At 45.5% G+C, this 23,186-nt stretch overlaps 1 protein-coding gene across 2 annotated transcripts in view; it reads right to left on the reverse strand.

Moving 5' to 3' along the window:
• Window positions 1–2,103: 2,103 nt before the first annotated feature.
• The window catches only part of LOC141098890 (cathepsin J-like), a 35,506-nt gene continuing 14,423 nt past the window's right edge, over window positions 2,104–23,186 (reverse strand). For both annotated transcript variants that reach the window (XM_073586857.1, XM_073586856.1), the window contains 3 exons: window positions 9,963–10,122; window positions 7,306–7,420; window positions 2,104–2,323 (listed from right to left, as the gene is read on the reverse strand). In XM_073586857.1, the coding sequence (XP_073442958.1) occupies window positions 2,221–2,323; window positions 7,306–7,420; window positions 9,963–10,122 (378 nt within the window). In that variant the 3' untranslated portion in view covers window positions 2,104–2,220. The remainder of the gene's footprint in view (window positions 2,324–7,305; window positions 7,421–9,962; window positions 10,123–23,186) is intronic.

Genomic DNA, 23,186 nt, shown 5'->3' on the forward strand with positions numbered 1-23,186 from the left:
CTACAGGTTTATAATAGTTGATATTGGGGCCTATGGAAGAACTGGAGACTCCAGAGTTCACTTATGCAGTGCTTTGCATTTGATTTACCTATGCAGCTTCTAATTAGCAATCTTATGCATATACGCTGATATTATCAGGTCATATGTTTGCAACTTTGCACATAGGCACTTTACATTTTATACTTTATCGTGTTGCTGCTGGTTATAATCTCTGCATTGTTTTCCCATCCCTTTTTGGTGCATCGTATTTTTTCCCTCTGGTGTTTTTCTCCACCTTTACCTCACTTGTGTTACCCATATAAGATATAAAGTAATAAATAAAATATCCTTTTAAACATCATATTTTGGACATTTTACTCCGGGTTTTCCTCTGTTTTCCGTCATATTTTTTTATTGTTTTATTTTGAATGGGGCAAAAGGGGGGTGTTTTGAACATTTATTTTTTTTTAAATTTTTTTATATTTTTAAAAACTATTTTTTACTTTTGGCATGCTTCAATAATCTCCATGGGAGACTAGAAGCTGCCACAACCTGATCAGCTCTGCCACATAGAGGAGATGATCAGATCGCCTATATGTAGCTGAATTACTGACTTGCTATAAACGCCGACCACTGGGTGGCGCTCACAGCAAGCCGGGACTGACAATCATAGAGGTCATGCCAACAAATCGGTGAGCTGAAATCATGTGACGGGGGTCACCGGTGGGCGGGTTTCCGGCCCGAAGGGTGGGTTTCCAGCCCGATGGCCGGAAGCGCGAGTTAAATGCCGCTGTCAGCATTTAACAGCGGCATTTAGCTAGCTATTAGCTGCAGGTGGATCGCGATTCCACCCGTGGTCCTTCTCGGCACATATCAGCTGTTCAAAATAGCTGACATATTTCAGGAAAGATGTGGGCTCAGCCCCTGAGCCAACATCAAAGGGAGGGAGTCCGAAGTTGACGTACTATTATGCCTGACATTGGAAAGGGGTTAAACCATTATCTCTTGAACATTAAACTTCAAATTTCTACCATATCTTCTTTGATGGGCTTAGTTTAAAAATGAACAAATCTCTTGAAATACAACAGCGACATTTTACCAAATTTACTCCAAAAATGTAATTAGCAATGGCCATATTGCCCCACATAAAATAATAGCAGCCTTATTCTCACCTCCAGTGCTGGTGCCATTCCAGTGACACCATAGCCAAAGCTCTCATGTGATGTTATGTTAAGTGAGCCCTGCAGCCTGTTAGTGGCCGCTTTGCACAAAACTGACATCCAGAAGGAGTAAGAACAGCTCCTGCTTTCTGACAAGTGCCATATTTCAGGTTTGTATGAAGTACCGTAAGTGAGAGGGAATGGGTCAAATAGCAGCCATTGATTGACTACAGTGCTCCTTCGTCATAAGACCATCATGCAAACCCTAGAAGAACCAGCATCAATATCCCTGGAACAGCGCTGGCACTGGAGGTGAATACACGTTGTTATCTTACATGGGAGAATATGGTGAAGAAGGGGGTGTCCAATTAGTGAGCAACACCTTTAACGCATACACAAGCTTAGTAATGGCAAATTAACCTCTTCTTTACTGCTGTTTCTTTTATAATACAGTTTCTTCAGTGTTTTATGGTTACGGTATATCTTCCTATTTGTATGGCTAAGCTGTAAGCTATAATGTACTCTCACTACCCAGATTCACCACAAACTGGCTGATACATTCTCTGCCTCTGCTTTCATACAGGCTATGATAGTTCCTTCTGATTGGCTGTGCTATAACATGATATGTTAGCTGTAAGGCATTATGGGGAACCTGGCCACGCCCGAGGTCCTGTGATCCTTCTTTGGATGACACAATTACGAAATGCCTACAAATTCTTTGCGGTTGAGCTTGAAAGCACTGCACTGAGGCTGGCCAGGATCGCTGCAGTCTAGTGTTGGCTCCGTATCCCGGCCAGCTTTAGTTCCACAGTTTGGACCAGCGGTGTAGGATAGTCTGGTACATTTGTGATCCAGTTCAACGTTGAAGGATTCTCAGTTTATTGTAACTCTGGTATAGGTACCAGGCTTCTGAGAACAGTTAAAAAAGTATAATATAAAAAGCAAGAACCAAAACACAATACAGTAAAAGAGAATTGATGCTTTCCTTTATTTATACACATAAGCAGTTTTAATAATATCAGTAAAATTCTACCACATTCACATCTACATAAATATAGAATGGAATATTGACTCTTAATAATTACTCCAAGAAGTCAAAACTAGCTGCATATTTTGAAATGAAGCACTTATTGATACTTCGCTGGATTTTTGCAAAGCCTTTATCTCCCCATTCTTCACCCCAGCTGTGAAAAGAAATGAAAATACTGATTATGAGGTGACAGTATCTGTGAATATAAAATCACTGAAAATCTGAATTCAGTGTAAAATGTATAAAATCCACACTTAGAAAGCTAGCACAATGGCAAAGTAGGTGAGTGGGGTATAACAACTGTATGTGGTAGAAGTCCGGCTCAACCGTATAAAATCTTCAAGATTATTTGTATATTATAAAACCATCTCCACTACATCCATCGTTAGTCCATGGATCGGAACATCCCCGTGTTTCGCAGGACCCTTACTCATGATGGTCAATATAATTTTAAACCTAGTGAGAACTATGCTTTCAGAGGTATTTCTAGGAACATTCAATACATTTGCTATCATTTTGTATCATATGACATTTTTGTGCAGTGCAATGATCTTTTACCTTTTGAACCTCTCTCTGGGCTCAGCCATGTTTCTAACATGCAATCAAATATCGCAGTCAGCAAAAACCTATACAGGCTGGATATTTTGTGGGGGGTTTTTTCACATGATTAGTTACTCTCTGGAATAGAAAAAATTATCCACTACTTGGACCATTCTTAATCTACCCCACGATTGGCCCCCATAAAATAAAAAAGCTTATACTCGCCACCCGTGCCAGCGGCACGCCCGCTGTCCACGGGGCTCTCTTGTGGTTGTTGTGACACATGATGTCCAGCACCCAATCAGTGCTGGTGTCACTACTCCCCGCCTTTGGACAAAAAACATGAAGACAAAGTCAGAGATCAGCTGTAGCCCAGACTTCTCCTTCATGTTCAATTCGACAAAAAGGTGAAGACAGTGATGCCGGGCTGATTGGGAGCCGGGCTCACGTGTAACAACAACTGCACGAAAGCCCCGGGACTTCGAGGGCCGACACTGCTGGAAAGGCACCGGAACGTGAAGTGACTATAGGCTTTTTTATTTTATCGCGGCCAAACATTTAGATCAAGAAGAAGTTGTCCTAGTAGTGGACAACCCCTTTAATTGCATTATGAGTTTATAAGACCACTTCTGATTTGTAAATGCGTGTTTTCACGATGGAATCTGAGCAGGAGTTTGAATAAATGGCATTCAGTCTTGAGTTTAGAGAAACAGTTTGTTGTATTAGCTGTATTGAGGTATATAAATTGTTTTTGATTGGTTTATTGCAAACAGCAGAAAGTTTGAAAATTTTGCTATTAAACCTGACCTACAATGGTATAATTATGACTGCAACTATATAATGTGTGTGTGTAACTGTATAAAAAATGTTATAATCAGTACAAGTATAATACATATTACCATATATACTCGAGTATAAGCTGAGTTTTTCGCACATTTTTTATGCTGAAAAAATTCCCTTCGGCTTAGACGCAAGTCAGGGTCCCACGGAGGGGGAGCCACAGCGTTGGAACAGCGGGTCACAGGAGACAGAAGCCGGCTGCTAAAGAGAAATGAATATTTACTGCGTTCACAGTGAATATTAATTTCTCTTTAATAGCGGGCACATTAGTCACAGGCGCCAGCGTCCTGCAGCGGCCAGGGAAACACGTGTGCCCACTACTTAAGGGAATGAATATTCACTGTACTTCACTCCCATGGGTGTGGAGAGCAGTGAATATTCATTCCTTTAGTAGCAGACACTTGCATCTGCTGGTGTCGGAATAAGACGCTGCGAGAAAGCGCAAGAAAGCTAAGTAGGATGGTTTATTTTTTTAATGTTTTTCAGATAGGGGCCATGCAAACCAGGATAGGGATGAGAAAACATGTATACCACATGTATACCAGTATAGGTCTGAGGGGGCCATGAGTGGGGAGGTTGACCTGACAGAGGCACTGAGAAGAAGAGAAAAGGGTGCCGTACTGAGAGTGACCATTAGAGGGCAGTGAGGAGCTCAGGAGAGAGTGGTTGCATAACTGCCAGGGGTCAAGGTCACCGTGATTGGTCAGAGGTCTCTGTCAGGTGATAGTGGGTGGAGCTACCTGGGCTGATAGTATAAAGGCTGAGGGAAGTTTCCAGAAGCTTCAGTCAGCCAGAGGAGCTCACTAGAAAGGAGGGTCTGCTGCTAGGAGAATGTCAGCAGAGAGCCCTCAGACAGAGCCTGACAGTGAAGACGGTCACGGCGGTGACCCAAAGGACGGTGGCAGCAGACGGTGACACCCTGAGAGTGATGACAATGGTGTACTCTGAACGGTGAAGCGCTGTGGTGGAAGTGCCTAGGGCAGCCACAGTGAGGAGAACCGCAGGGGATACCACGACGGTGACACAGAGAGAAAAAGAAGGTACCCGGGTCTGCTTAAAAAGCAATTGCCAAAAGTCCTGTCAGGGTTTGTGGAAGTTGTCAAGGAAGTCGATGAATAAAACACGGACCTGTTGAATACGCTTTCCTGTCTCAGTCTCCAGTCTGTCTGCGCTAAGAAGTGGGTCACCCCCCCAGTTCTGTGGGATCAGCACATCTCCCCCGCCTATCATCACCAGCATCACCTCCTAATTTACCCATCCTCAGCCACCCCTACACATGCATACCAGGATAAGGATGAGGAGCCATGCATACTAGTATAGGGATGAGGGAGCCATGCATATCAGGATGGCGATGAGGAGGCCATGCATACCAGGATAGGGATGAGGAACCATGCATACCAGTATGAGGATGAGGAGGCCATACATACCAGGATGGGGATGAGGAGGCCATGCATACAAGGACAGGGATGAGGCGGCCATGCATAAAAGAATGGGGATGAGGAGGCCATGCATACAAGGACAGGGATGAGGAGGCCATGCATAAAAGGACAGGGTTGAGGAGGCCATGCATTCACAGATGGGTATGAGGAGACCATGAAAACCAGGATAAGAATGCGGGGACAATGCATACCAGGCTTATACTCGAGTCAATAAGTTTTCCCATTTTTTTTGTGGTAAAATTAGGTGCCTCGGCATATGATGGGCAGCAGGGTCTATTAATCCTTCCTGGCCTGGTTTTCTCTGTGGCCCTCAGTCAGTCCAGGTGTTTTGGTTGATTCATTACTGGGTTTAGAACCATATGCAGTCTGTGAAGTTTATTTGTGTGAAAAGTAGTTGAAGGGACAGAAGGTCTCTGTTCAAGAGACTCTTATGGAGGATTATTAGTGCTATTATTGTTTTTTAATTCTTACAGGTGGTCGATAGTCAGACACCTGTGTAGTCAGGGGAGCTGATGTCTTGTTAGTGCTCATCAGGGGTTACTTTGTGTTTTGTGCCTGGATGTAAAGGCTTAGAATTAATTGTTTACACCAACAATAAAGAACAGAAGAAGCAGTGTTTGTATTGAGCTTCTCTGTCACTGTCTCTGACTGCATTGACCCCATTTTGTCTCCTGCAATGCAGCTGATCTTTCAAGATATTCATTAATGAAGTATCATGCTTGACTTTCGCAATTTTAATACATGAGCCCTATTAATTATCTTTAAAAGGAAAAGAAACAACCTTTTTTTATTTGTGTCCTATCTATTTATCTATCTATCTATCATAAGAAATGTTTAAATGTCCATAAATGACATACGTTAATGGAAGCAAATTCTGTTGGGATATCTAGTTTGGATTACTATTATGTGGTAGTAAATATGATTTGAATGCCATCTCCCACAGCAGGAAAGTAACTCTGCCATACCCGGGAAAAAGTCAGTGTGCCAACATAAATGCAAATTGTATATCAGAAATTCAAATATTTAAAAGCGTAATGAAGTCATATGGACAAGACTTAGGCAAATGTTATGGATATGATCTTAGTACCTCTGTAGGTTGAGTCGCTGTAGTGGTTCTTTTACCAAAGATCATAAGCAAATAAAACTCACCACTTCATTTGACTTACAGCTGAATCCAGAAGTTTACATACACTATATCAAAAGACACATATGTATGCTTTTCTCAATATCTGACATGAAATCCGAATAAACCTTTCCCGTTTTCGGCCAATTAGGATTACCATAATTATTAATATTTGCCTAATGCCAGAATAATGAGAGAGAGAATGTTTTAAGGCACTTTTATTGCTTACTGCAAAGTCAAAAGTTTACATACACTAATTCTGTTTTTTTTCCAGGTAATCCTAACTGACCTAAAACGGGAAAGGTTTATTCTGACTTCTTGTCAGATATTGCGAAAAACATGCATATGTGTCTTTTTATATAGTGTATGTAAACTTCTGGTTTCAACTGTAATTGCAGGGATGACAGTGTGGGAGCGGTATCCAATTTTCTCGATATATAGTATAATATTTGCTTATTTTCTATCCAGCAAATTTAGGGGATTTTGAAGAAAGGCAAATTTACTAGCACACAGTACTCTGCAGTTCTAAAGCCCCCGTCACACACAGCGATCTCACTAGAGAGATCGCTGCTGAGTCACAAGTTTTGTGATGCAACAGCGATCTCACCAGCGAGATCGCTGTGTGTGACACTGACCAGCGACCGCCCCCCTGCCGGTATCGCTGATTGTCCAGCAATGGCCAGGACATTTTTTTGATCGCTGGACTCCCGCTGGCCAGCACGCATCGCTGCGTGTGAGAGGCGGGAGACCAGCGATCAGCGAGCTGGCGCTGGTAACTAAGGTACACATCAGGTTTCTAAGCAGCGGGTAACGCTTAGAAACCTGATGTGTACCTTAGAGAGGTGGTAACCAAGGTACACTTCGGGTTTCGGGGTTCAGGCACAAATTAAAATCACCAAGTACTATTTAGTAAGTGCTGTGAAATTATTTTTAAATTTTATTACAGTATTACGTGTTAACAGTATGGTAATATTATCTGAGCTCTTTTGTTATTGAGGTGGCACATATTATCCAATTGCTGTAAAGGGGTATACTGTATGGAAAGTGTACGGTATTGTTGTCTTTGTTCTGTGGCCATGTCACATTGCTTGTTGCCCAAAGTATATGTCTCCTGATATATAGCCTCTATAATGTTAGCTCCTTAGATGTATCCACTCATTGTAGTTGGTTATGGAAGGTGTATTCTTTACTCACCTATTCTTTATTATCCAGTATGGTTGTTCCTCACCATCTTCATTTTTTTCGCTGCCAAAACCCATAGCAATAATGGCGTGATTCGCGTCTTCTGCACATTCCCCATCAAATATTCCTTGTGTTAAAAAAAAACATGATCTAAGTTTGTGTAGAGATAAGAAATCTGTAATAAGAAGACAAAATCCTGCTGACCCGTCACTGACCGGTAGCATACTGCTAAGCTACTGTTCTTGCTCTACTTAGGCTTGGTCCATTGCCATTTTTCTTTCGCTCTTAAACCCTTCCCAGTGCTGACAACTTATGATTTTCATTTTTGTTTCTTCCTCCCTTTCTTCCAAGTGCCATTGTTTTTTTTTTCTTAATTTTTCTGTCCATATAGACACATAAAGGCCTGTTTTTTGCAGGATAAGGCCGGTTTCACATTTGTGCTTTATAGCGCAGCGACGGCCCGCGCACAGCTGCCGCTAAGCCCTGCCCCCTGCCGGCTCCCTGCCCGCCCCTTCCGGTCATCGCCACCTACTAGTGCACATGGACGCTTGCGATCTGCGCACCCTATCTTTAGCATAAGGTGCGCAGATCATGCACTGGCCGCACGCTAGCAGGATTTTGCCATGCGCTGCGCACTTTTGAAGGTGCGCCCATGTGCGCCGAATGCAGCATGTTGCATTTCGGCGCGCATGGCGCACCTTCAAAAGTGCGCAGCGCCCAGCAAAATCCTGCTGGCGCTCGGCCAGCGCACGATCTGCACACCCTATGCTAAAGATAGGGTGCGCAGATCACAAGCGTCCATGTGCGCTAGTAGCCGGCGATGACCGGAAGAGGCGGGCAGGGAGCCGGCAGGGGGCGGGGCTTAGCGGCGGCCGTGCGCAGGCCGTCGCTGCGCTATAAAGCGCAAATGTGAAACTGGCCTTAGTTGCACTTTTGAGTGACATCATCCATTTTATCACATACTGTACTGGAAATTGTGGAAAAAAAATTCAAGTGTGAAGAAATTGTGGAAAAAATTCAATTGTGAGATGAATTTTTGGGAATGGTTTTTGCGGCGTACTTTGTGTGATAACAATGTCTTTGGGTTATGATTCTCCTCATCAGTACGATTATGGCGGTACAAAACTGGTCTAGTTTTATATTATTCTAGTGGTGAAAAGAAACATAACTTTGGAAAAAAAACAATTCTTTTTAATGATTCCATTTTGGAATAATGAAATTTTGGTCACTTCTTACGGTATTTTTTGTGGTATTGCAACGACCCAAAAAATACAATTTGGGCGTCTTTGATTTTTTTTTCTGTTTGCGATGTTTATTATTTGGGATAATTACTTTTCAATTTTTATATATCTGACCTTTATGGACATGGTGATGATACTATATACAGTATGTGAATTTTTTAAATTATGTTTATTTTGAGGAGGGATCAGGGGTTTGATTTAAGCTTATGGTCTTATTTTATTTAAGAATTTTTAAAAAAAATTTTTACTTTTCATTGTAGTTATTATTTCTCTTAGTGGCCTTAATCCTGCTGTTTCTTGATTGCTTTTACTATATACGGCAATTCCATAGTATTGCTGCGTATAGTTAAAATCACAGTCTCCTTTGAAGCCTGGCCACAGGCTGGGTTTCAAGGGAACTCCATAATGACAAGGACAGAGGTCTTCAAGAGACCCTGGCAGTTTTAGGGACCTATCAGTGCCCCGCAATTAAGTCATGGGTGCGCCAATGGGCGCATAGAATGACACACTTCATGCTCGCGCTTTGTTAATGCTGCCGTCAGAGATTGACAGTGACATTTAACATGAAGTAAAAGAACAGAATAATCCAGCTCACCGCACTGCCTTGCTGGTAGGATCCAAATCCTGCGCACGGATTTGACTAGGCAGTCAATCAATAGTAGAAAAAAGGGAAGAAAGTTCCAGCGCCAGGAATGGAAAATTAAAAATCCATTTTATTGTGCCAATGCATATTAAAATTCCAGCAGGTACAGCATATCAGTCGGATGACTGCAGAACAACGCGTTTCGACGCCTCAGGTCTTAATCATGTTCTCCTACTGAACATGATTAAGACCTGAGGCGTCGAAACGCGTTGTTCTGCATTCATCCGACTGATATGCTGTACCTGCTGGAATTTTAATATGCATTGGCACAATAAAATGGATTTTTAATTTTCCATTCCTGGCGCTGGAACTTTCTTCCCTTTTTTCTGACATTTAACATGTTAACAATGGGCAGCGCTTTGCTGCACCCTTGAATAGGTTCTGTCTGTAACACACAGCCATTACCTGCTGAGAATGGAGCAAGCTCACACCGTGAGCGCACTCCATACACCCGCTGTGAACTTGCACCGTACATGTATAGCGGATGTCGGTAGGAGGTTGAAGGTTTTTATAGTGAAGAATTCTCATTAATTTCTGTAGGATTTTAGTGCCATCAAATGGCTTTAGTTTTCGATTGCTTTCAATTACACAATATTGTAGGGCGCAATGTGACTGACCCACATGAGGCAGCAACTTAACCGCACAGATTTTTTCTCTTTTCCATTCATTTAGATAGATCTCTCCTTTTAAAACTATTGCAAACAGAGGAGCATTTTATGATGACTGATGAACTTTAGGAAGAAAAAACATTAATTCACTGTAGAAAAAAACTATTGCTATCTTACCATGGCTATACATATAGAAGTCATGGTTAACTGCAAACCCAACAGCCACGGGTCCTTCTAGTGCCACTGAAAACACGATGCTTTCTTCATCGGGAAAGTTGTAGTATTTGGTTACATTCAGCATTATTGCTTTATTTTCATCATATGCACAATCACTTTGCTATTTTAAACAAAAAAAAGAATCATTAATAATATTTACCCACAGCATTATAGCAGTATTTTCCAACTAGGGTCTGATCACATGAATCTTATCCGTTGCGGAATTGCACAACGGCAAAGTTCTTTGTAGAATCTTCTTAGAAGATTCTTTGAAGGTTCTTTGAAGATTCTTAGAAGTTTCTTTGTAGAATCTCTACAGATTAATATGAATCTCAAATAAGGAGTGGTGCTCCATTTACCCCGCAGGTTTTCCCTGCAGTATGTGGATGAGCTTTCAGAAAATCTCATCCATAATACTTTTACTCCACGCAGCAGATATCTCCGGATAGAGTGCACATGCCCCATGCTCAAATACTGGTGGAGTTTTTTCACACACACAGTAAAATCTAAGGTTGTAGTAAAAAAAATTTTTCAGGGTGCGTTTTCCCAGGGCAACTTTGGCGGCGTCTTTGTCATTGTCCTTAGTTCATACTGTAAAACATGTGAGCGGTAAGCTTCAAAGCGAAAGCCACCCGAAGAATGAGCATGTTCCTTCCTTTAACCATTTAAGAGTTTCCGGACCCTGAAGTAGGTAAAAGAATTGACATAAGACAGAACATGCGCACAGCAATGTTGTTTTGTCATTGCTGTGCACTATGTTCACTTTATGGGACACTTTTGCAGCACTTTTTCAGGTGGATTCTGGGCATAATCCACCTGAAAAAGAATAAATGGCACAATAATAATAAATAATAATAATAATAATACGTACTGGTTGAGTAGATTTTTTTTTACTTTGTAACATTTGTAATTTGCATTCATTGTAAAAGTTTTTTTTAAGTTCTATTGAATTTGTAGAATAATGCTGTATTGTCTTAATAATAATAATGATGCCACTGATCTATAAAACTTCTAGAAGAATATCAAAAAACAAAACTACATAAGTAGACTTTAGAAATTAAACAGTGAGTAAGCGATGTGTGTGACTCGGGCATAAAAGTAGAATAAGTTTTGGCAACTTTCACACTTATTACTTATGAATTGCAGAATTTGTTGCAAGCAATTTTTATTTTCCCCCTCTTCTTTACTCGTCAAATTTTACATCTGAATGCACCACCCTGATACAGCTCCCGTGTTATTTTAGAGAAGAGGGTTTAATTTTGTTGCAAAAACTGAAAAAGAATGTTTGCATTTGCCTTTGCATGTCTGTTTTTGCAAACTTATTTTATTAGTCTACTATTTAACCACGCACGTCACACCTATAATGTGGTCTGCTGTCGCATTTTACTTTCTGTACATGTACCTACCTAGTATTTCTTGATACGTCCTTTTTGGCAAAGGTTAAATAATTGGAATATATGGCACATATCTACTTTCAATTACAACAGAATTATGTTACCATTAACGGTGACACTGTCAGTTTCAGTCGGTGTTCTGCACAGAACAACCTGATCATAAATGACTAATAAGGAATAAGTGCCCTGTATTATTAAATGGGCTGTTAGTTACTACTGGGTTTTAAGATTTGTTTCTATGGTAAGGTAATTTTATCATTACCAAGACTGTTATGAATGAGTCACCGTAGGAGGCAAAAACAGAAATACTAGCTAAGTCCAGAAAACCAGAGAAGTTGGTAGCTATCGGATTGCAGACCCCTGAACCTAACAACAACAACTAGCAGTAGCCGTGGGGGGTTCCTACAGTGCCCTAGACCCCTCGATCACAGCCGGAGAACTACATAGCCTAAAGACAGAAAGGGAAATCTAAACTGCCCCAGAGCAGACCCCAAAGCAATAGGCAGCCCCCAACATATAATGACGGTGAAGCAAGATGAAAAAACACTCACACAGATAGAAAGATAGGCTGAGCAAATGATGGGGCCCAAGCTAACTAAATAGGACAGAATAGAAAAGCTGCTGTCTGCAATCCACCAAAACCCTCTCAAAAACAAGAGCCAACAGACTGATAGGGAAAAAAGCCCTGAAGACGCTAGGCTTCAAAAAGACTATATCAGTACTCAGGTATTATCTGAAGACAGAGCAAAAAGGAATTCAGCTAACCCAGCAGGGAAAGGCAGAAATCCAGAAAAACAAGGCAAAACAAAACCAAAACACAAATGCAAAAAAGTAGAGCAGAAAACTTAGCTTTTGAGGAGCAGGAATCAGACTGGTCTCCAAGAATCCCTCAGAGTAATCACCCGCAAGGCAGAAGGGCGTCGGCTGCCTTATATCCAGTCAGCAATCCCAGTCACCCAGTCATCATCACTCAGCTCAGGGGCTTTGTAATCAGCCTCACTACCTTCCTTCACCAGAAGAGGGAGTTCATCAGACCTCAATGGTGAAGGGGAAAATGAACTCACAACAGTACCTCCCCCTTGAGGAGGGGTCACCGAACCCTCATCCACGCCACCAAGGCGATCAGGGTGGGCCCGATGAAAGGCACGCTCCAATCTTTTGGCATGAATATCAGAGGCAGAGACCCAGGAATTATCCTCCTGACCATAACCCTTCCACTTAACCAAATACTGGAGTCTTCGTCTAGCCAGACAGGAATCCAGTATCTTCTCTACCTCATATTCCATGTTACCTTCAACTAATACAGGGTCTGGAGGTGCCACCCCAGGAACAACTAGTTCAACAAACCTCTTCAACAAGAACTTATGAAACACATTTAGAATTTTAAATGTGACCGGAAGAGCCAAACGAAAAGAGACCGGATTAATAAGCTCCAAAATCTTGTAAGGTCCAATAAATCTAGGCTTAAACTTAGGAGAAGCCACCTTCATAGTGATATTTTTTGATGATAACCAAACCATATCACCAACCTTAACCTGGGGACTAATGTGTCATGGTCACGTGTGTCAGGACGCAGATGTTTCCGCAAGGCGAACCCATGTGACACACGTGACCCTGGATACACCGCCTCCAGTGGGGCGCATTTAAATAATAGTACGTGCAGTTGGATACGCCGCCTCCACCTGGCGAATTTGGGTATTACACGTTATATACATAAAATCTGGAAACCCTGCCTCCAGTACGGCGAATTTAAATAATAAAGGGGGAACCTGGGAAACTTTAACAATGGTGGGCCCTGCGATAGGGAATGGGGGACGTGGAGACCTCCTAAGCTCCCCTGAGCCAGTGTCCCTACAATCCTGACATTCCCTATGCCGGTTTCGCACCGGGCGCCGCACGCGTACCTCAACGCCCTAGCTCGCCCTGACCCTAAACCCTCACTAGGGAATAGGTCAGTGCGGAAACTAATCCCACCACTGCACTAATAACACACATGAGGAAAGAGACAATACAGGGGAAACACCACTTAGCTTTGCTCTGCTGCGTGCGCTCCCAGCAACAGAGCCCACCACCTGCGTGCGTCTTCTCCTCCACCCGGATCCATCACCATAACAGGATCCTTCACCTTAGTGCAGCCTTGGAGCAGAGTCCACCACCAGTTGCAGCTGCTTAGAACCAGAGTCCCAAGGAAGTGTTCAGCTTCTGCTACGAAGTCAAGCATGTTTGAGTCCAGCTCAGCAACCAAGTCCCACATGGTGAGTGCCACTCTCCATAGTAGCCACTCCACCAGCCCATGCAGACACTTCCCGCTGACACCATCACTGCGACTCCACCACGCCATGCGAGCCCTTCGTCCAGACACCATAGCTGCAACACGTCCCCCCTGGCTAAGCTGCGCAGGACTCCTCACCAGCTCCATCCTTCCTCCAGGCTCTCAAACTCAAAGTGAGAACAAACTCACAATATCACAGGCAGTGAGTGAACACCCTGAGCACACCTTTATAGGGTGTCACACCTGATCCATAATTAAGTGCAAAAAACCCTAACGTGCAATACCACTCACCACCACCGGGGACAGTCAAGACACCTTGGAACTTTCCAAAGTAAAAAAAGTTCACCCAGTGCAATTTAAAACTGTCAGATCACTTCAGATCATGACAGTCCCCTCTCCTTAATGAGGGGCCTCTGGACCCTCAAGACCACCCCTCATTAGGGAAACACCTACAGCGGGGACGCCCAGACCCTGAGTTCACCCCACCATTCCCTGACACTTCAGGTTTATGACAAACACCGCTGATATTGGCAATATATGTTCCTTTTGGAGGCACCACTCATCTCCACAGCGCCGACCTGGGGAACGAGTTAATGTATGTGTAGGTTTGTTTGTTATGAGCTGATCAGGCTCCACAACACACTTCCACAAGATTTTTTATGGTGGCACACATACACGCTCGTTCACACACAGGTCCGGACCTGAACGTTTATTACACACATTCGTTTGTCAAAAAATTGGTGAACTCATTCAGGACCTGATCACAGAGGCGTCACCCTGTGTCACCACACTCACACCCCCACTATTCACCAAGGGATCATCACCCTCCAACCCTCTTCACCATGAGGGCTGCGCCTCCTAGGGTTGGTTAATGGAGAGGGTAGAGATTTGTCCCTACTCCCCCGCAGCACACCTGCTGCACACACCAGGAGGAGAAGGAGACCGGGAAATGGAGGAAGTATACTCTCGCTGGTCACCTCCACACGGCCAGGAGGGCGGCTTCTTCGATGGTATGAAGATTTGGCATAAAACCCCACGGACTATCACACCAGTCAGCTCACCACAGGGGCGTACCCCTTCACCTCGGGGAATACCTGGCAGCTCCGTGGGGCACCATTCCTCCCACCTGCCTGGGTGCGCCCACCTGCATGAACCAGTCCTGCTCCCCAGCAGCGACTCTAGGGGGTTTTAGTACCATAGCCGCAGGAATATGGAGGAAAATATATATACTCGCTGGTCGCCTCCACACGACCAGGAGGGGCGGCATCGAAGATTTGGCATGAGCCCCGCGGACTATTCACCAATCTGCTCACTACAGGGACGTACCCCTTCACCTCGGGGAATACCAGGCAGCTCCGTGGGGCACCATTCCTCCCACCTGCCTGGGTGCGTCCCCTGTAAGAGCAAGTCCCGCTCCCCAGCAGCGACTACACACCTAGTCTGCTCACCACAGGGATGTACCCCTTCACCTCAGGGAATACCAGGCAGCTCCGTGGGGCACCATTCCTCCCACCTGCCTGGGTACCTCCCCGTGCGAGAGCAAGTCCCGCTCCCCAGCAGCGACTCTAGGGGCTTTAGCCAGACCGCAGCCGCCATTTTTGTTTCTCTGGTTATCTGAGCAGAGGCCCCAGACCGTGATAACTGCTGCTGCAGCGGCTCTAAACACCTTGCCGCTCCCCACTCACATCAGTGAGGCCCGGCAGCAATTACTCAGTGGTCTCCACATGGCCAAAGCTCACCAGAAAAAAAAAACTGTAGGGCCTGTGATAATGTCATGGTCACGTGTGTCAGGACGCAGATGTTTCCGCAAGGTGAACCCATGTGACACACGTGACCCTGGATACACCACCTCCAGTGGGGCGCATTTAAATAATAGTACGTGCAGGTGGATACGCCGCCTACACCTGGCGAATTTGGGTATTAAACGTTATATACATAAAATCTGGAAACCCCGCCTCCAGTACGGCAAATTTAAATAATAAAGGGGGAACCTGGGAAACTTTAACAATGGTGGGCCCTGCGATAGGGAATGGGGGACGTGGAGACCTCTTAAGCTCCCCTGAGCCAGTGTCCCTGCAATCCTGACATTCCCTATGCCGGTTTCGCACCGGGCGCCGCACGCGTACCTCAACGCCCTAGCTCGCCCTGACCCTAAACCCTCACTAGGGAATAGGTCGGTGCGGAAACTAATCCCACCACTGCACTAATAACACACATGAGGAAAGAGACAATACAGGGGAAACACCACTTAGCTTTGCTCTGCTGCGTGCGCTCCCAGCAACAGAGCCCACCACCTGCGTGCGTCTTCTCCTCCACCCGGATCCATCACCATAACAGGATCCTTCAACTTAGTGCAGCCTTGGAGCAGAGTCCACCACCAGTTGCAGCTGCTTAGAACCAGAGTCCCAAGGAAGTGTTCAGCTTCTGCCACGAAGTCAAGCATGTTTGAGTCCAGCTCAGCAACCAAGTCCCACATGGTGAGTGCCACTCTCCATAGTAGCCACTCCACCAGCCCATGCAGACACTTCCCGCTGACACCATCACTGCGACTCCACCACGCCATGCGAGCCCTTCATCCAGACACCATAGCTGCAACACGTCCCCCCTGGCTAAGCTGCGCAGGACTCCTCACCAGCTCCATCCTTCCTCCAGGCTCTCAAACTCAAAGTGAGAACAAACTCACAATATCACAGGCCTGTGAGTGAACACCCTGAGCACACCTTTATAGGGTGTCACACCTGATCCATAATTAAGTGCAAAAAACCCTAAAGTGCAATACCACTCACCACCACCGGGGACAGTCAAGACACCTTGGAACTTTCCAAAGTAAAAAAAGTTCACCCAGTGCAATTTAAAACTGTCAGATCACTTCAGATCATGACAGTCCCCTCTCCTTAATGAGGGGCCTCTGGACCCTCAAGACCACCCCTCATTAGGGAAACACCTACAGCGGGGACGCCCAGACCCTGAGTTCACCCCACCATTCCCTGACACTTCAGGTTTATGACAAACACCGCTGATATTGGCAATATATGTTCCTTTTGGAGGCACTACTCATCCCCACAGCGCCGACCTGGGGAACGAGTTAATGTATGTGTAGGTTTGTTTGTTATGAGCTGATCAGGCTCCACAACACACTTCCACAAGATTTTTTATGGTGGCACACATACACGCTCGTTCACACACAGGTCCGGACCTGAACGTTTATTACACACATTAGTTTGTCAAAAAATTGGTGAACTCATTCAGGACCTGATCACAGAGGCGTCCCCCTGTGTCACCACACTCACACCCCCACTATTCACCAAGGGATCACCACCCTCCAACCCTCTTCACCATGAGGGCTGCGCCTCCTAGGGTTGGTTAATGGAGAGGGTAGAGATTTATCCCTACTCCCCCGCAGCACACCTGCTGCACACACCAGGAGGAGAAGGAGACCGGGAAATGGAGGAAGTATACTCTCGCTGGTCACCTCCACATGACCAGGAGGGCGGCTTCTTCGATGGTATGAAGATTTAGCGTAAAACCCCACGGACTATCACACCAGTCAGCTCACCACAGGGGCGTACCCCTTCACCTCGGGGAATACCAGGCAGCTCCATGGGGCACCATTCCTCCCACCTGCCTGGGTGCGCCCGCCTGCATGAACCAGTCCTGCTCCCCAGCAGCGACTCTAGGGGGTTTTAGTACCATAGCCGCAGGAATATGGAGGAAAATATATATACTCGCTGGTCGCCTCCACACGACCAGGAGGGGCGGCATCGAAGATTTGGCATGAGCCCCGCGGACTATTCACCAATCTGCTCACTACAGGGACGTACCCCTTCACCTCGGGGAATACCAGGCAGCTCCGTGGGGCACCATTCCTCCCACCTGCCTGGGTGCGTCCCCTGTAAGAGCAAGTCCCGCTCCCCAGCAGTGGCTACACACCTAGTCTGCTCACCACAGGGATGTACCCCTTCACCTCGGGGAATACCAGGCAGCTCCGTCGGGCACCATTCCTCCCACCTGCCTGGGTACCTCCCCGTGCGAGAGCAAGTCCCGCTCCCCAGCAGCAACTCTAGGGGCTTTAGCCAGACCGCAGCCGCCATTTTTGTTTCTCTGGTTATCTGAGCAGAAGCCCCAGACCGTGATAACTTCTGCTGCAGCGGCTCTAAACACCTTGCCGCTCCCCACTCACATCAGTGAGGCCCGGCAGCAATTACTCAGCGGTCTCCACATGGCCAAAGCTCACCAGAAAAAAAAAACTGTAGGGCCTGTGATAATGTCATGGTCACGTGTGTCAGGACGCAGATGTTTCCGCAAGGCGAACCCATGTGACACACGTGACCCTGGATACACCGCCTCCAGTGGGGCGCATTTAAATAATAGTACGTGCAGGTGGATACGCCGCCTACACCTGGCGAATTTGGGTATTACACGTTATATACATAAAATCTGGAAACCCCGCCTCCAGTACGGCGAATTTAAATAATAAAGGGGGAACCTGGGAAACTTTAACGATGGTGGGCCCTGCGATAGGGAATGGGGGACGTGGAGACCTCCTAAGCTCCCCTGAGCCAGTGTCCCTGCAATACTGACATCCCCTATGCCGGTTTCACACTGGGCGCCGCACGCGTACCTCAACGCCCTAGCTCGCCCTGACCCTAAACCCTCACTAGGGAATAGGTCGGTGAGGAAACTAATCCCACCACTTCACTAATAACACACATGAGGAAAGAGACAATACAGGGGAAACACCACTTAGCTTTGCTCTGCTGCGTGCGCTCCCAGCAACAGAGCCCACCACCTGCGTGCGTCTTCTCCTCCACCCGGATCCATCACCATAACAGGATCCTTCACCTTAGTGCAGCCTTGGAGCAGAGTCCACCACCAGTTGCAGCTGCTTAGAACCAGAGTCCCAAGGAAGTGTTCAGCTTCTGCCACGAAGTCAAGCATGTTTTAGTCCAGCTCAGCAACCAAGTCCCACATGGTGAGTGCCACTCTCCATAGTAGCCACTCCACCAGCCCATACAGACACTTCCCGCTGACACCATCACTGCGACTCCACCACGCCATGCGAGCCCTTCGTCCAGACACCATAGCTGCAACACGTCCCCCCTGGCTAAGCTGCGCAGGACTCCTCACCAGCTCCATCCTTCCTCCAGGCTCTCAAACTCAAAGTGAGAACAAACTCACAATATCACAGGCAGTGAGTGAACACCCTGAGCACACCTTTATAGGGTGTCACACCTGATCCATAATTAAGTGCAAAAAACCCTAAAGTGCAATACCACTCACCACCACCGGGGACAGTCAAGACACTTTGGAACTTTCCAAAGTAAAAAAGTTCACCCAGTGCAATTTAAAACTGTCAGATCACTTCAGATCATGACACAATGGTCCTATGTCGGTTGAAAAACCGCTGGGCCTTTTCCTGGGAGAGAGATAACTTATCCACCACTTGGTCCCAGATCTGGTGCATTCTCTCCACCACAGTGTCAACACCTGGGCAGGCAGAAGGCTCCACCTGCCCTGAAGAAAATCGAGGATGAAACCCAAAGTTACAAAAAAAAGGTGACATCAAAGTGGCAGAACTAGCTCTATTATTTAAAGCAAATTCGGCCAAGGGCAAAAATGAAACCCAATCATCCTGATCAGCGGAAATAAAACATCTCAAATACGACTCCAAAGTCTGGTTTGTTTTCTCTGTCTGCCCATTGGTCTGAGGGTGAAAAGCAGAGGAGAAGGACAACTGAATTCCCGGAACAGAAAATCCTCCAAAATCTAGACACAAATTGAACTCCTCTGTCAGATACAATGTTCTCAGGAATCCCGGGCAAGCGAACCACCTGTTGCAAAAACAGGGGCACCAACTCAGAGGAAGATGGCAACTTAGGGAGTGGTACAAGATGAACCATCTTAGAGAACCTATCACAAATCACCCAAATAACAGTCATTCTCTGAGAGACAGGCATATCAGAGATGAAATCCATTGAAATATGGGTCCATGGCCTCCTGGGGACCGGCAAAGGCATCAACAACCCACTAGAGCGAGAACAAGGTTTAGACCGGGAGCAAGTCCCACAGGACTGCACAAAATTCCTGACATCACGAGACAAGGCGGGCCACCAAAATGACCGACTCACCAGATCTCTAGTACCAAAAATACCTGGATGACCAGCCAATGCAGACCATTGAACCTCAGACATCACTCTCTTCTTCCACTGGTCAGGAACATACAACTTTCCACTGGGACAACTCTCAGGTTTGTCCTCCTGGAACTCTTCCAGAGCACGTCTCAAATCGGGCGAGATGGCAGAAAGAACTACCCCTTCGCCTAAGATGGTAGCAGGCTTGGTCACCACAGGAGAATCAGCAAAGAAGCTCCAAGAGAGGGCGTCTGCCTTGTCATTCTTAGTGCCAGGAAGAAAAGAGACCACAAAATCAAAACGTGTAAAAAACAAGGCCCACCTAGCCTGTCTAGGGTTCAAGCGTTTGGCCGACTCCAGGTAAATCAAATTCTTGTGGTCAGTGAGGACCACGACTTGGTGTTTAGCTCCCTCCAACCAATGTCTCCACTCCTCAAATGCCCATTTCATGGCTAACAGTTCCCGATTCCCCACATCATAGTTACGTTCAGATGGAGAGAACTTTCGGGAAAAGAAAGCACAGGGATTCATTTTAGATGTTACAGGATCCTTTTGGGACAAAACAGCTCCTGCACCAATCTCAGAAGCGTCCACCTCTACCTGGAACGGGAGTGAGACATCAGGTTGCCGCAAAACCGGGGCAGAAGTGAATCTTCGCTTCAGCTCCTGAAAGGAAGAAACAGCCTCCGGAGACCAATTCAACACATCAGCACCCTTTTTAGTCAGATCAGTCAATGGCTTGGCAATACTAGAAAATTTTGCTATAAATTTCCGATAAAAATTAGCAAAACCCAAAAACTTCTGGAGGGCCTACAAAGAAGTGGGCTGAACCCAATCATAAATGGCCTGTACCTTGGCCGGGTCCATTTCAATAGTTGACGGAGACAAAATAAATCCCAAAAATGAAATCCTCTGTACCCCAAAAAGGCATTTCGATCATTTGACATACAGGGAATTCTCCCTCAAGATCCGGAACACAGTCCGAACATTTTCCACATGAGAATCCCAATCCTTGGAGAAAATCAAAATATCATCCAGATAGATAATCAAAAATTTATCCACAAAATCTCGGAAAATGTCGTTCATGAAGCACTGGAAGACAGAAGGGGCATTAGTGAGCCCAAAAGGCATCACCAGGTACTCAAAATGTCCCTCCAGAGTATTAAATGCCGTCTTCCATTCATCCCCATGCTTAATGCGGATAAGATTATACGCCCCCCTGAGGTCAAGCTTGGTAAACCAGCAAGCACCTTTAACTCTGGAGAATAGATCCGAAATCAGGGATACTGATATTTAATAGTAATTTTGTTGAGGACACGATAATCAATACAAGGCGTTAATGAACCATCCTTTTTGGCCACGAAAAAAAACCCGGCACCTAAGGGTGAAGAGGATGGTCTAATAAGACCCTTCTCCAACGCCTCCTTAATATAGGATCGCATAGCCTCGTGCTCGGGTACGGATAAATTGAAGAGCCGACCCTTGGGAAATTTACACCCCGGGCTCAGTTCAATTGCACAGTCATAACTCCTATGAAGAGGCAAAGACGCAGACTCATTCTCACTAAATACATCATAAAAATCCGCCAAATAGTCAGGAACATCATGCGACTGAGGAGAGGTGGAAAAAACTGGAGCCTCACTAAGGGCACACCAACAACCCCAACTCACCACAGACACAGATTTCCAATCCAAAACTGGATTATGAATTTGCAACCAGGGAAACCCCCGAACAATGGTATCATGCAAATTATGCAACACCAAAAATCTGCAATTTTTTTGATGGTCTGGGGCGACCCGCATTACCACCTGGGTCCAAAACTGAGGTTTATTTTTTGCCAAAGGAGTAGCATCAATCCCCCTCAAAGGGATAGGCGTCCGCAGAGGTGTCATCGGAAATCCACAACGTTTAGCAAAATCCAAGTCCATTAGATGCAGGGCTGCTCTCGAATCCACAAAAGCCTTGGCGGAAAATGTGGACAGGGAGCAGATCAGAGTAATTGCCAGAAGAAACTTAGGTTGAACACCACCCACAGAAAACGTATGTGCAAAATGTTTCTCTCGTTTAGGGCAGACAGAAATAATATGCGAGGCATCTCCACAAAAAAAAAACAGCTTATTACGCCTTCTGAACTCCTGACGTTGCTCCCTGGACAAAACTCTATCACATTACATAGGTTCAGACACTTGTTCAACAGGTGGAAACACCTCCCGTGCAGTCCTGCATTCACGCAAATGCCAATCAACCTGTATGGCTAATGACATAGAATCGTCAAGACCAGAGGGAACAGGAAATCCCACCATAGTATCTTTTACGGCTTCTGACAAACCCTTCCGAAAGAGAGCAGCCAAGGCATTATCATTCCAGGTAGTAAGGACCGCCCACTTTCGGAATTTTTGACAGTACAATTCTGCAGAATCTCGACCCTGGCTCAATGCCAACAGGGTCTTTTCAGCCTGATCAATAGCATTAGGTTCGTCATACAACAACCCCAAGGCTTGAAAAAATGCGTTCACATTAGTCAGAATAGGATCATCTGGTTTCAAAGAAAACGCCCAATCCTGGGGATCGCCACGCAGCAGAGAGATGACAATTTTAAACTGCTGCGCGGAGCTCCCTGACGAGTTAGGCTTCAAGGCAAAAAATAATTTACAATTATTTTTGAAATTCAAAAATTTAGACCGATCCCTAAAAAACACATCAGGAGTAGGGATCTTTGGTTCAGCAGCATGTGAATGAGCAAGGTAGGCGGAAATTCCCTGCACTTCCGCAGCGAGCTGCTCCACACGATCAGACAATTGCTTTCTCTCCATTGAGAGAAAAAAAAATTCCCCCTACGGCCTCAGAGATATAGAGGAAAAAATATACACACTTTTTTTTTTTTTACAATTCTTTCCTGCTATTGAGTACCCTAGGATCTGCGGTATGGCGGGTGATTCTGTTATGAATGAGTCACCGTAGGAGGCAAAAACAGAAATACTAGCTAAGTCCAGAAAACCAGAGAAGTTGGCAGCTATCGGATTGCAGACCCCTGAACCTAACAACAACAACTAGCAGTAGCCATGGGGGGTTCCTACAGTGCCCTAGACCCCTCGATCACAGCCGGAGAACTACATAGCCTAAAGACAGAAAAGGAAATCTAAACTGCCCCAGAGCAGACCCCAAAGCAATAGGCAGCCCCCAACATATAATGACGGTGAAGCAAGATGAAAAAACACTCACACAGATAGAAAGATAGGCTGAGCAAATGATGGGGCCCCAAGCTAACTAAATAGGACAGAATAGAAAAGCTGCTGTCTGCAATCCACCAAAACCCTCTCAAAAACAAGAGCCAACAGACTGATAGGGAAAAAAGCCCTGAAGACGCTAGGCTTCAAAAAGACTATAT

Source organism: Dendrobates tinctorius, unplaced genomic scaffold, assembly GCF_039654945.1.
Source record: "Dendrobates tinctorius isolate UK_male_01 unplaced genomic scaffold, ASM3965494v1 ptg000097l, whole genome shotgun sequence".
NCBI classification, from domain to species: Eukaryota; Metazoa; Chordata; class Amphibia; order Anura; family Dendrobatidae; genus Dendrobates; species Dendrobates tinctorius.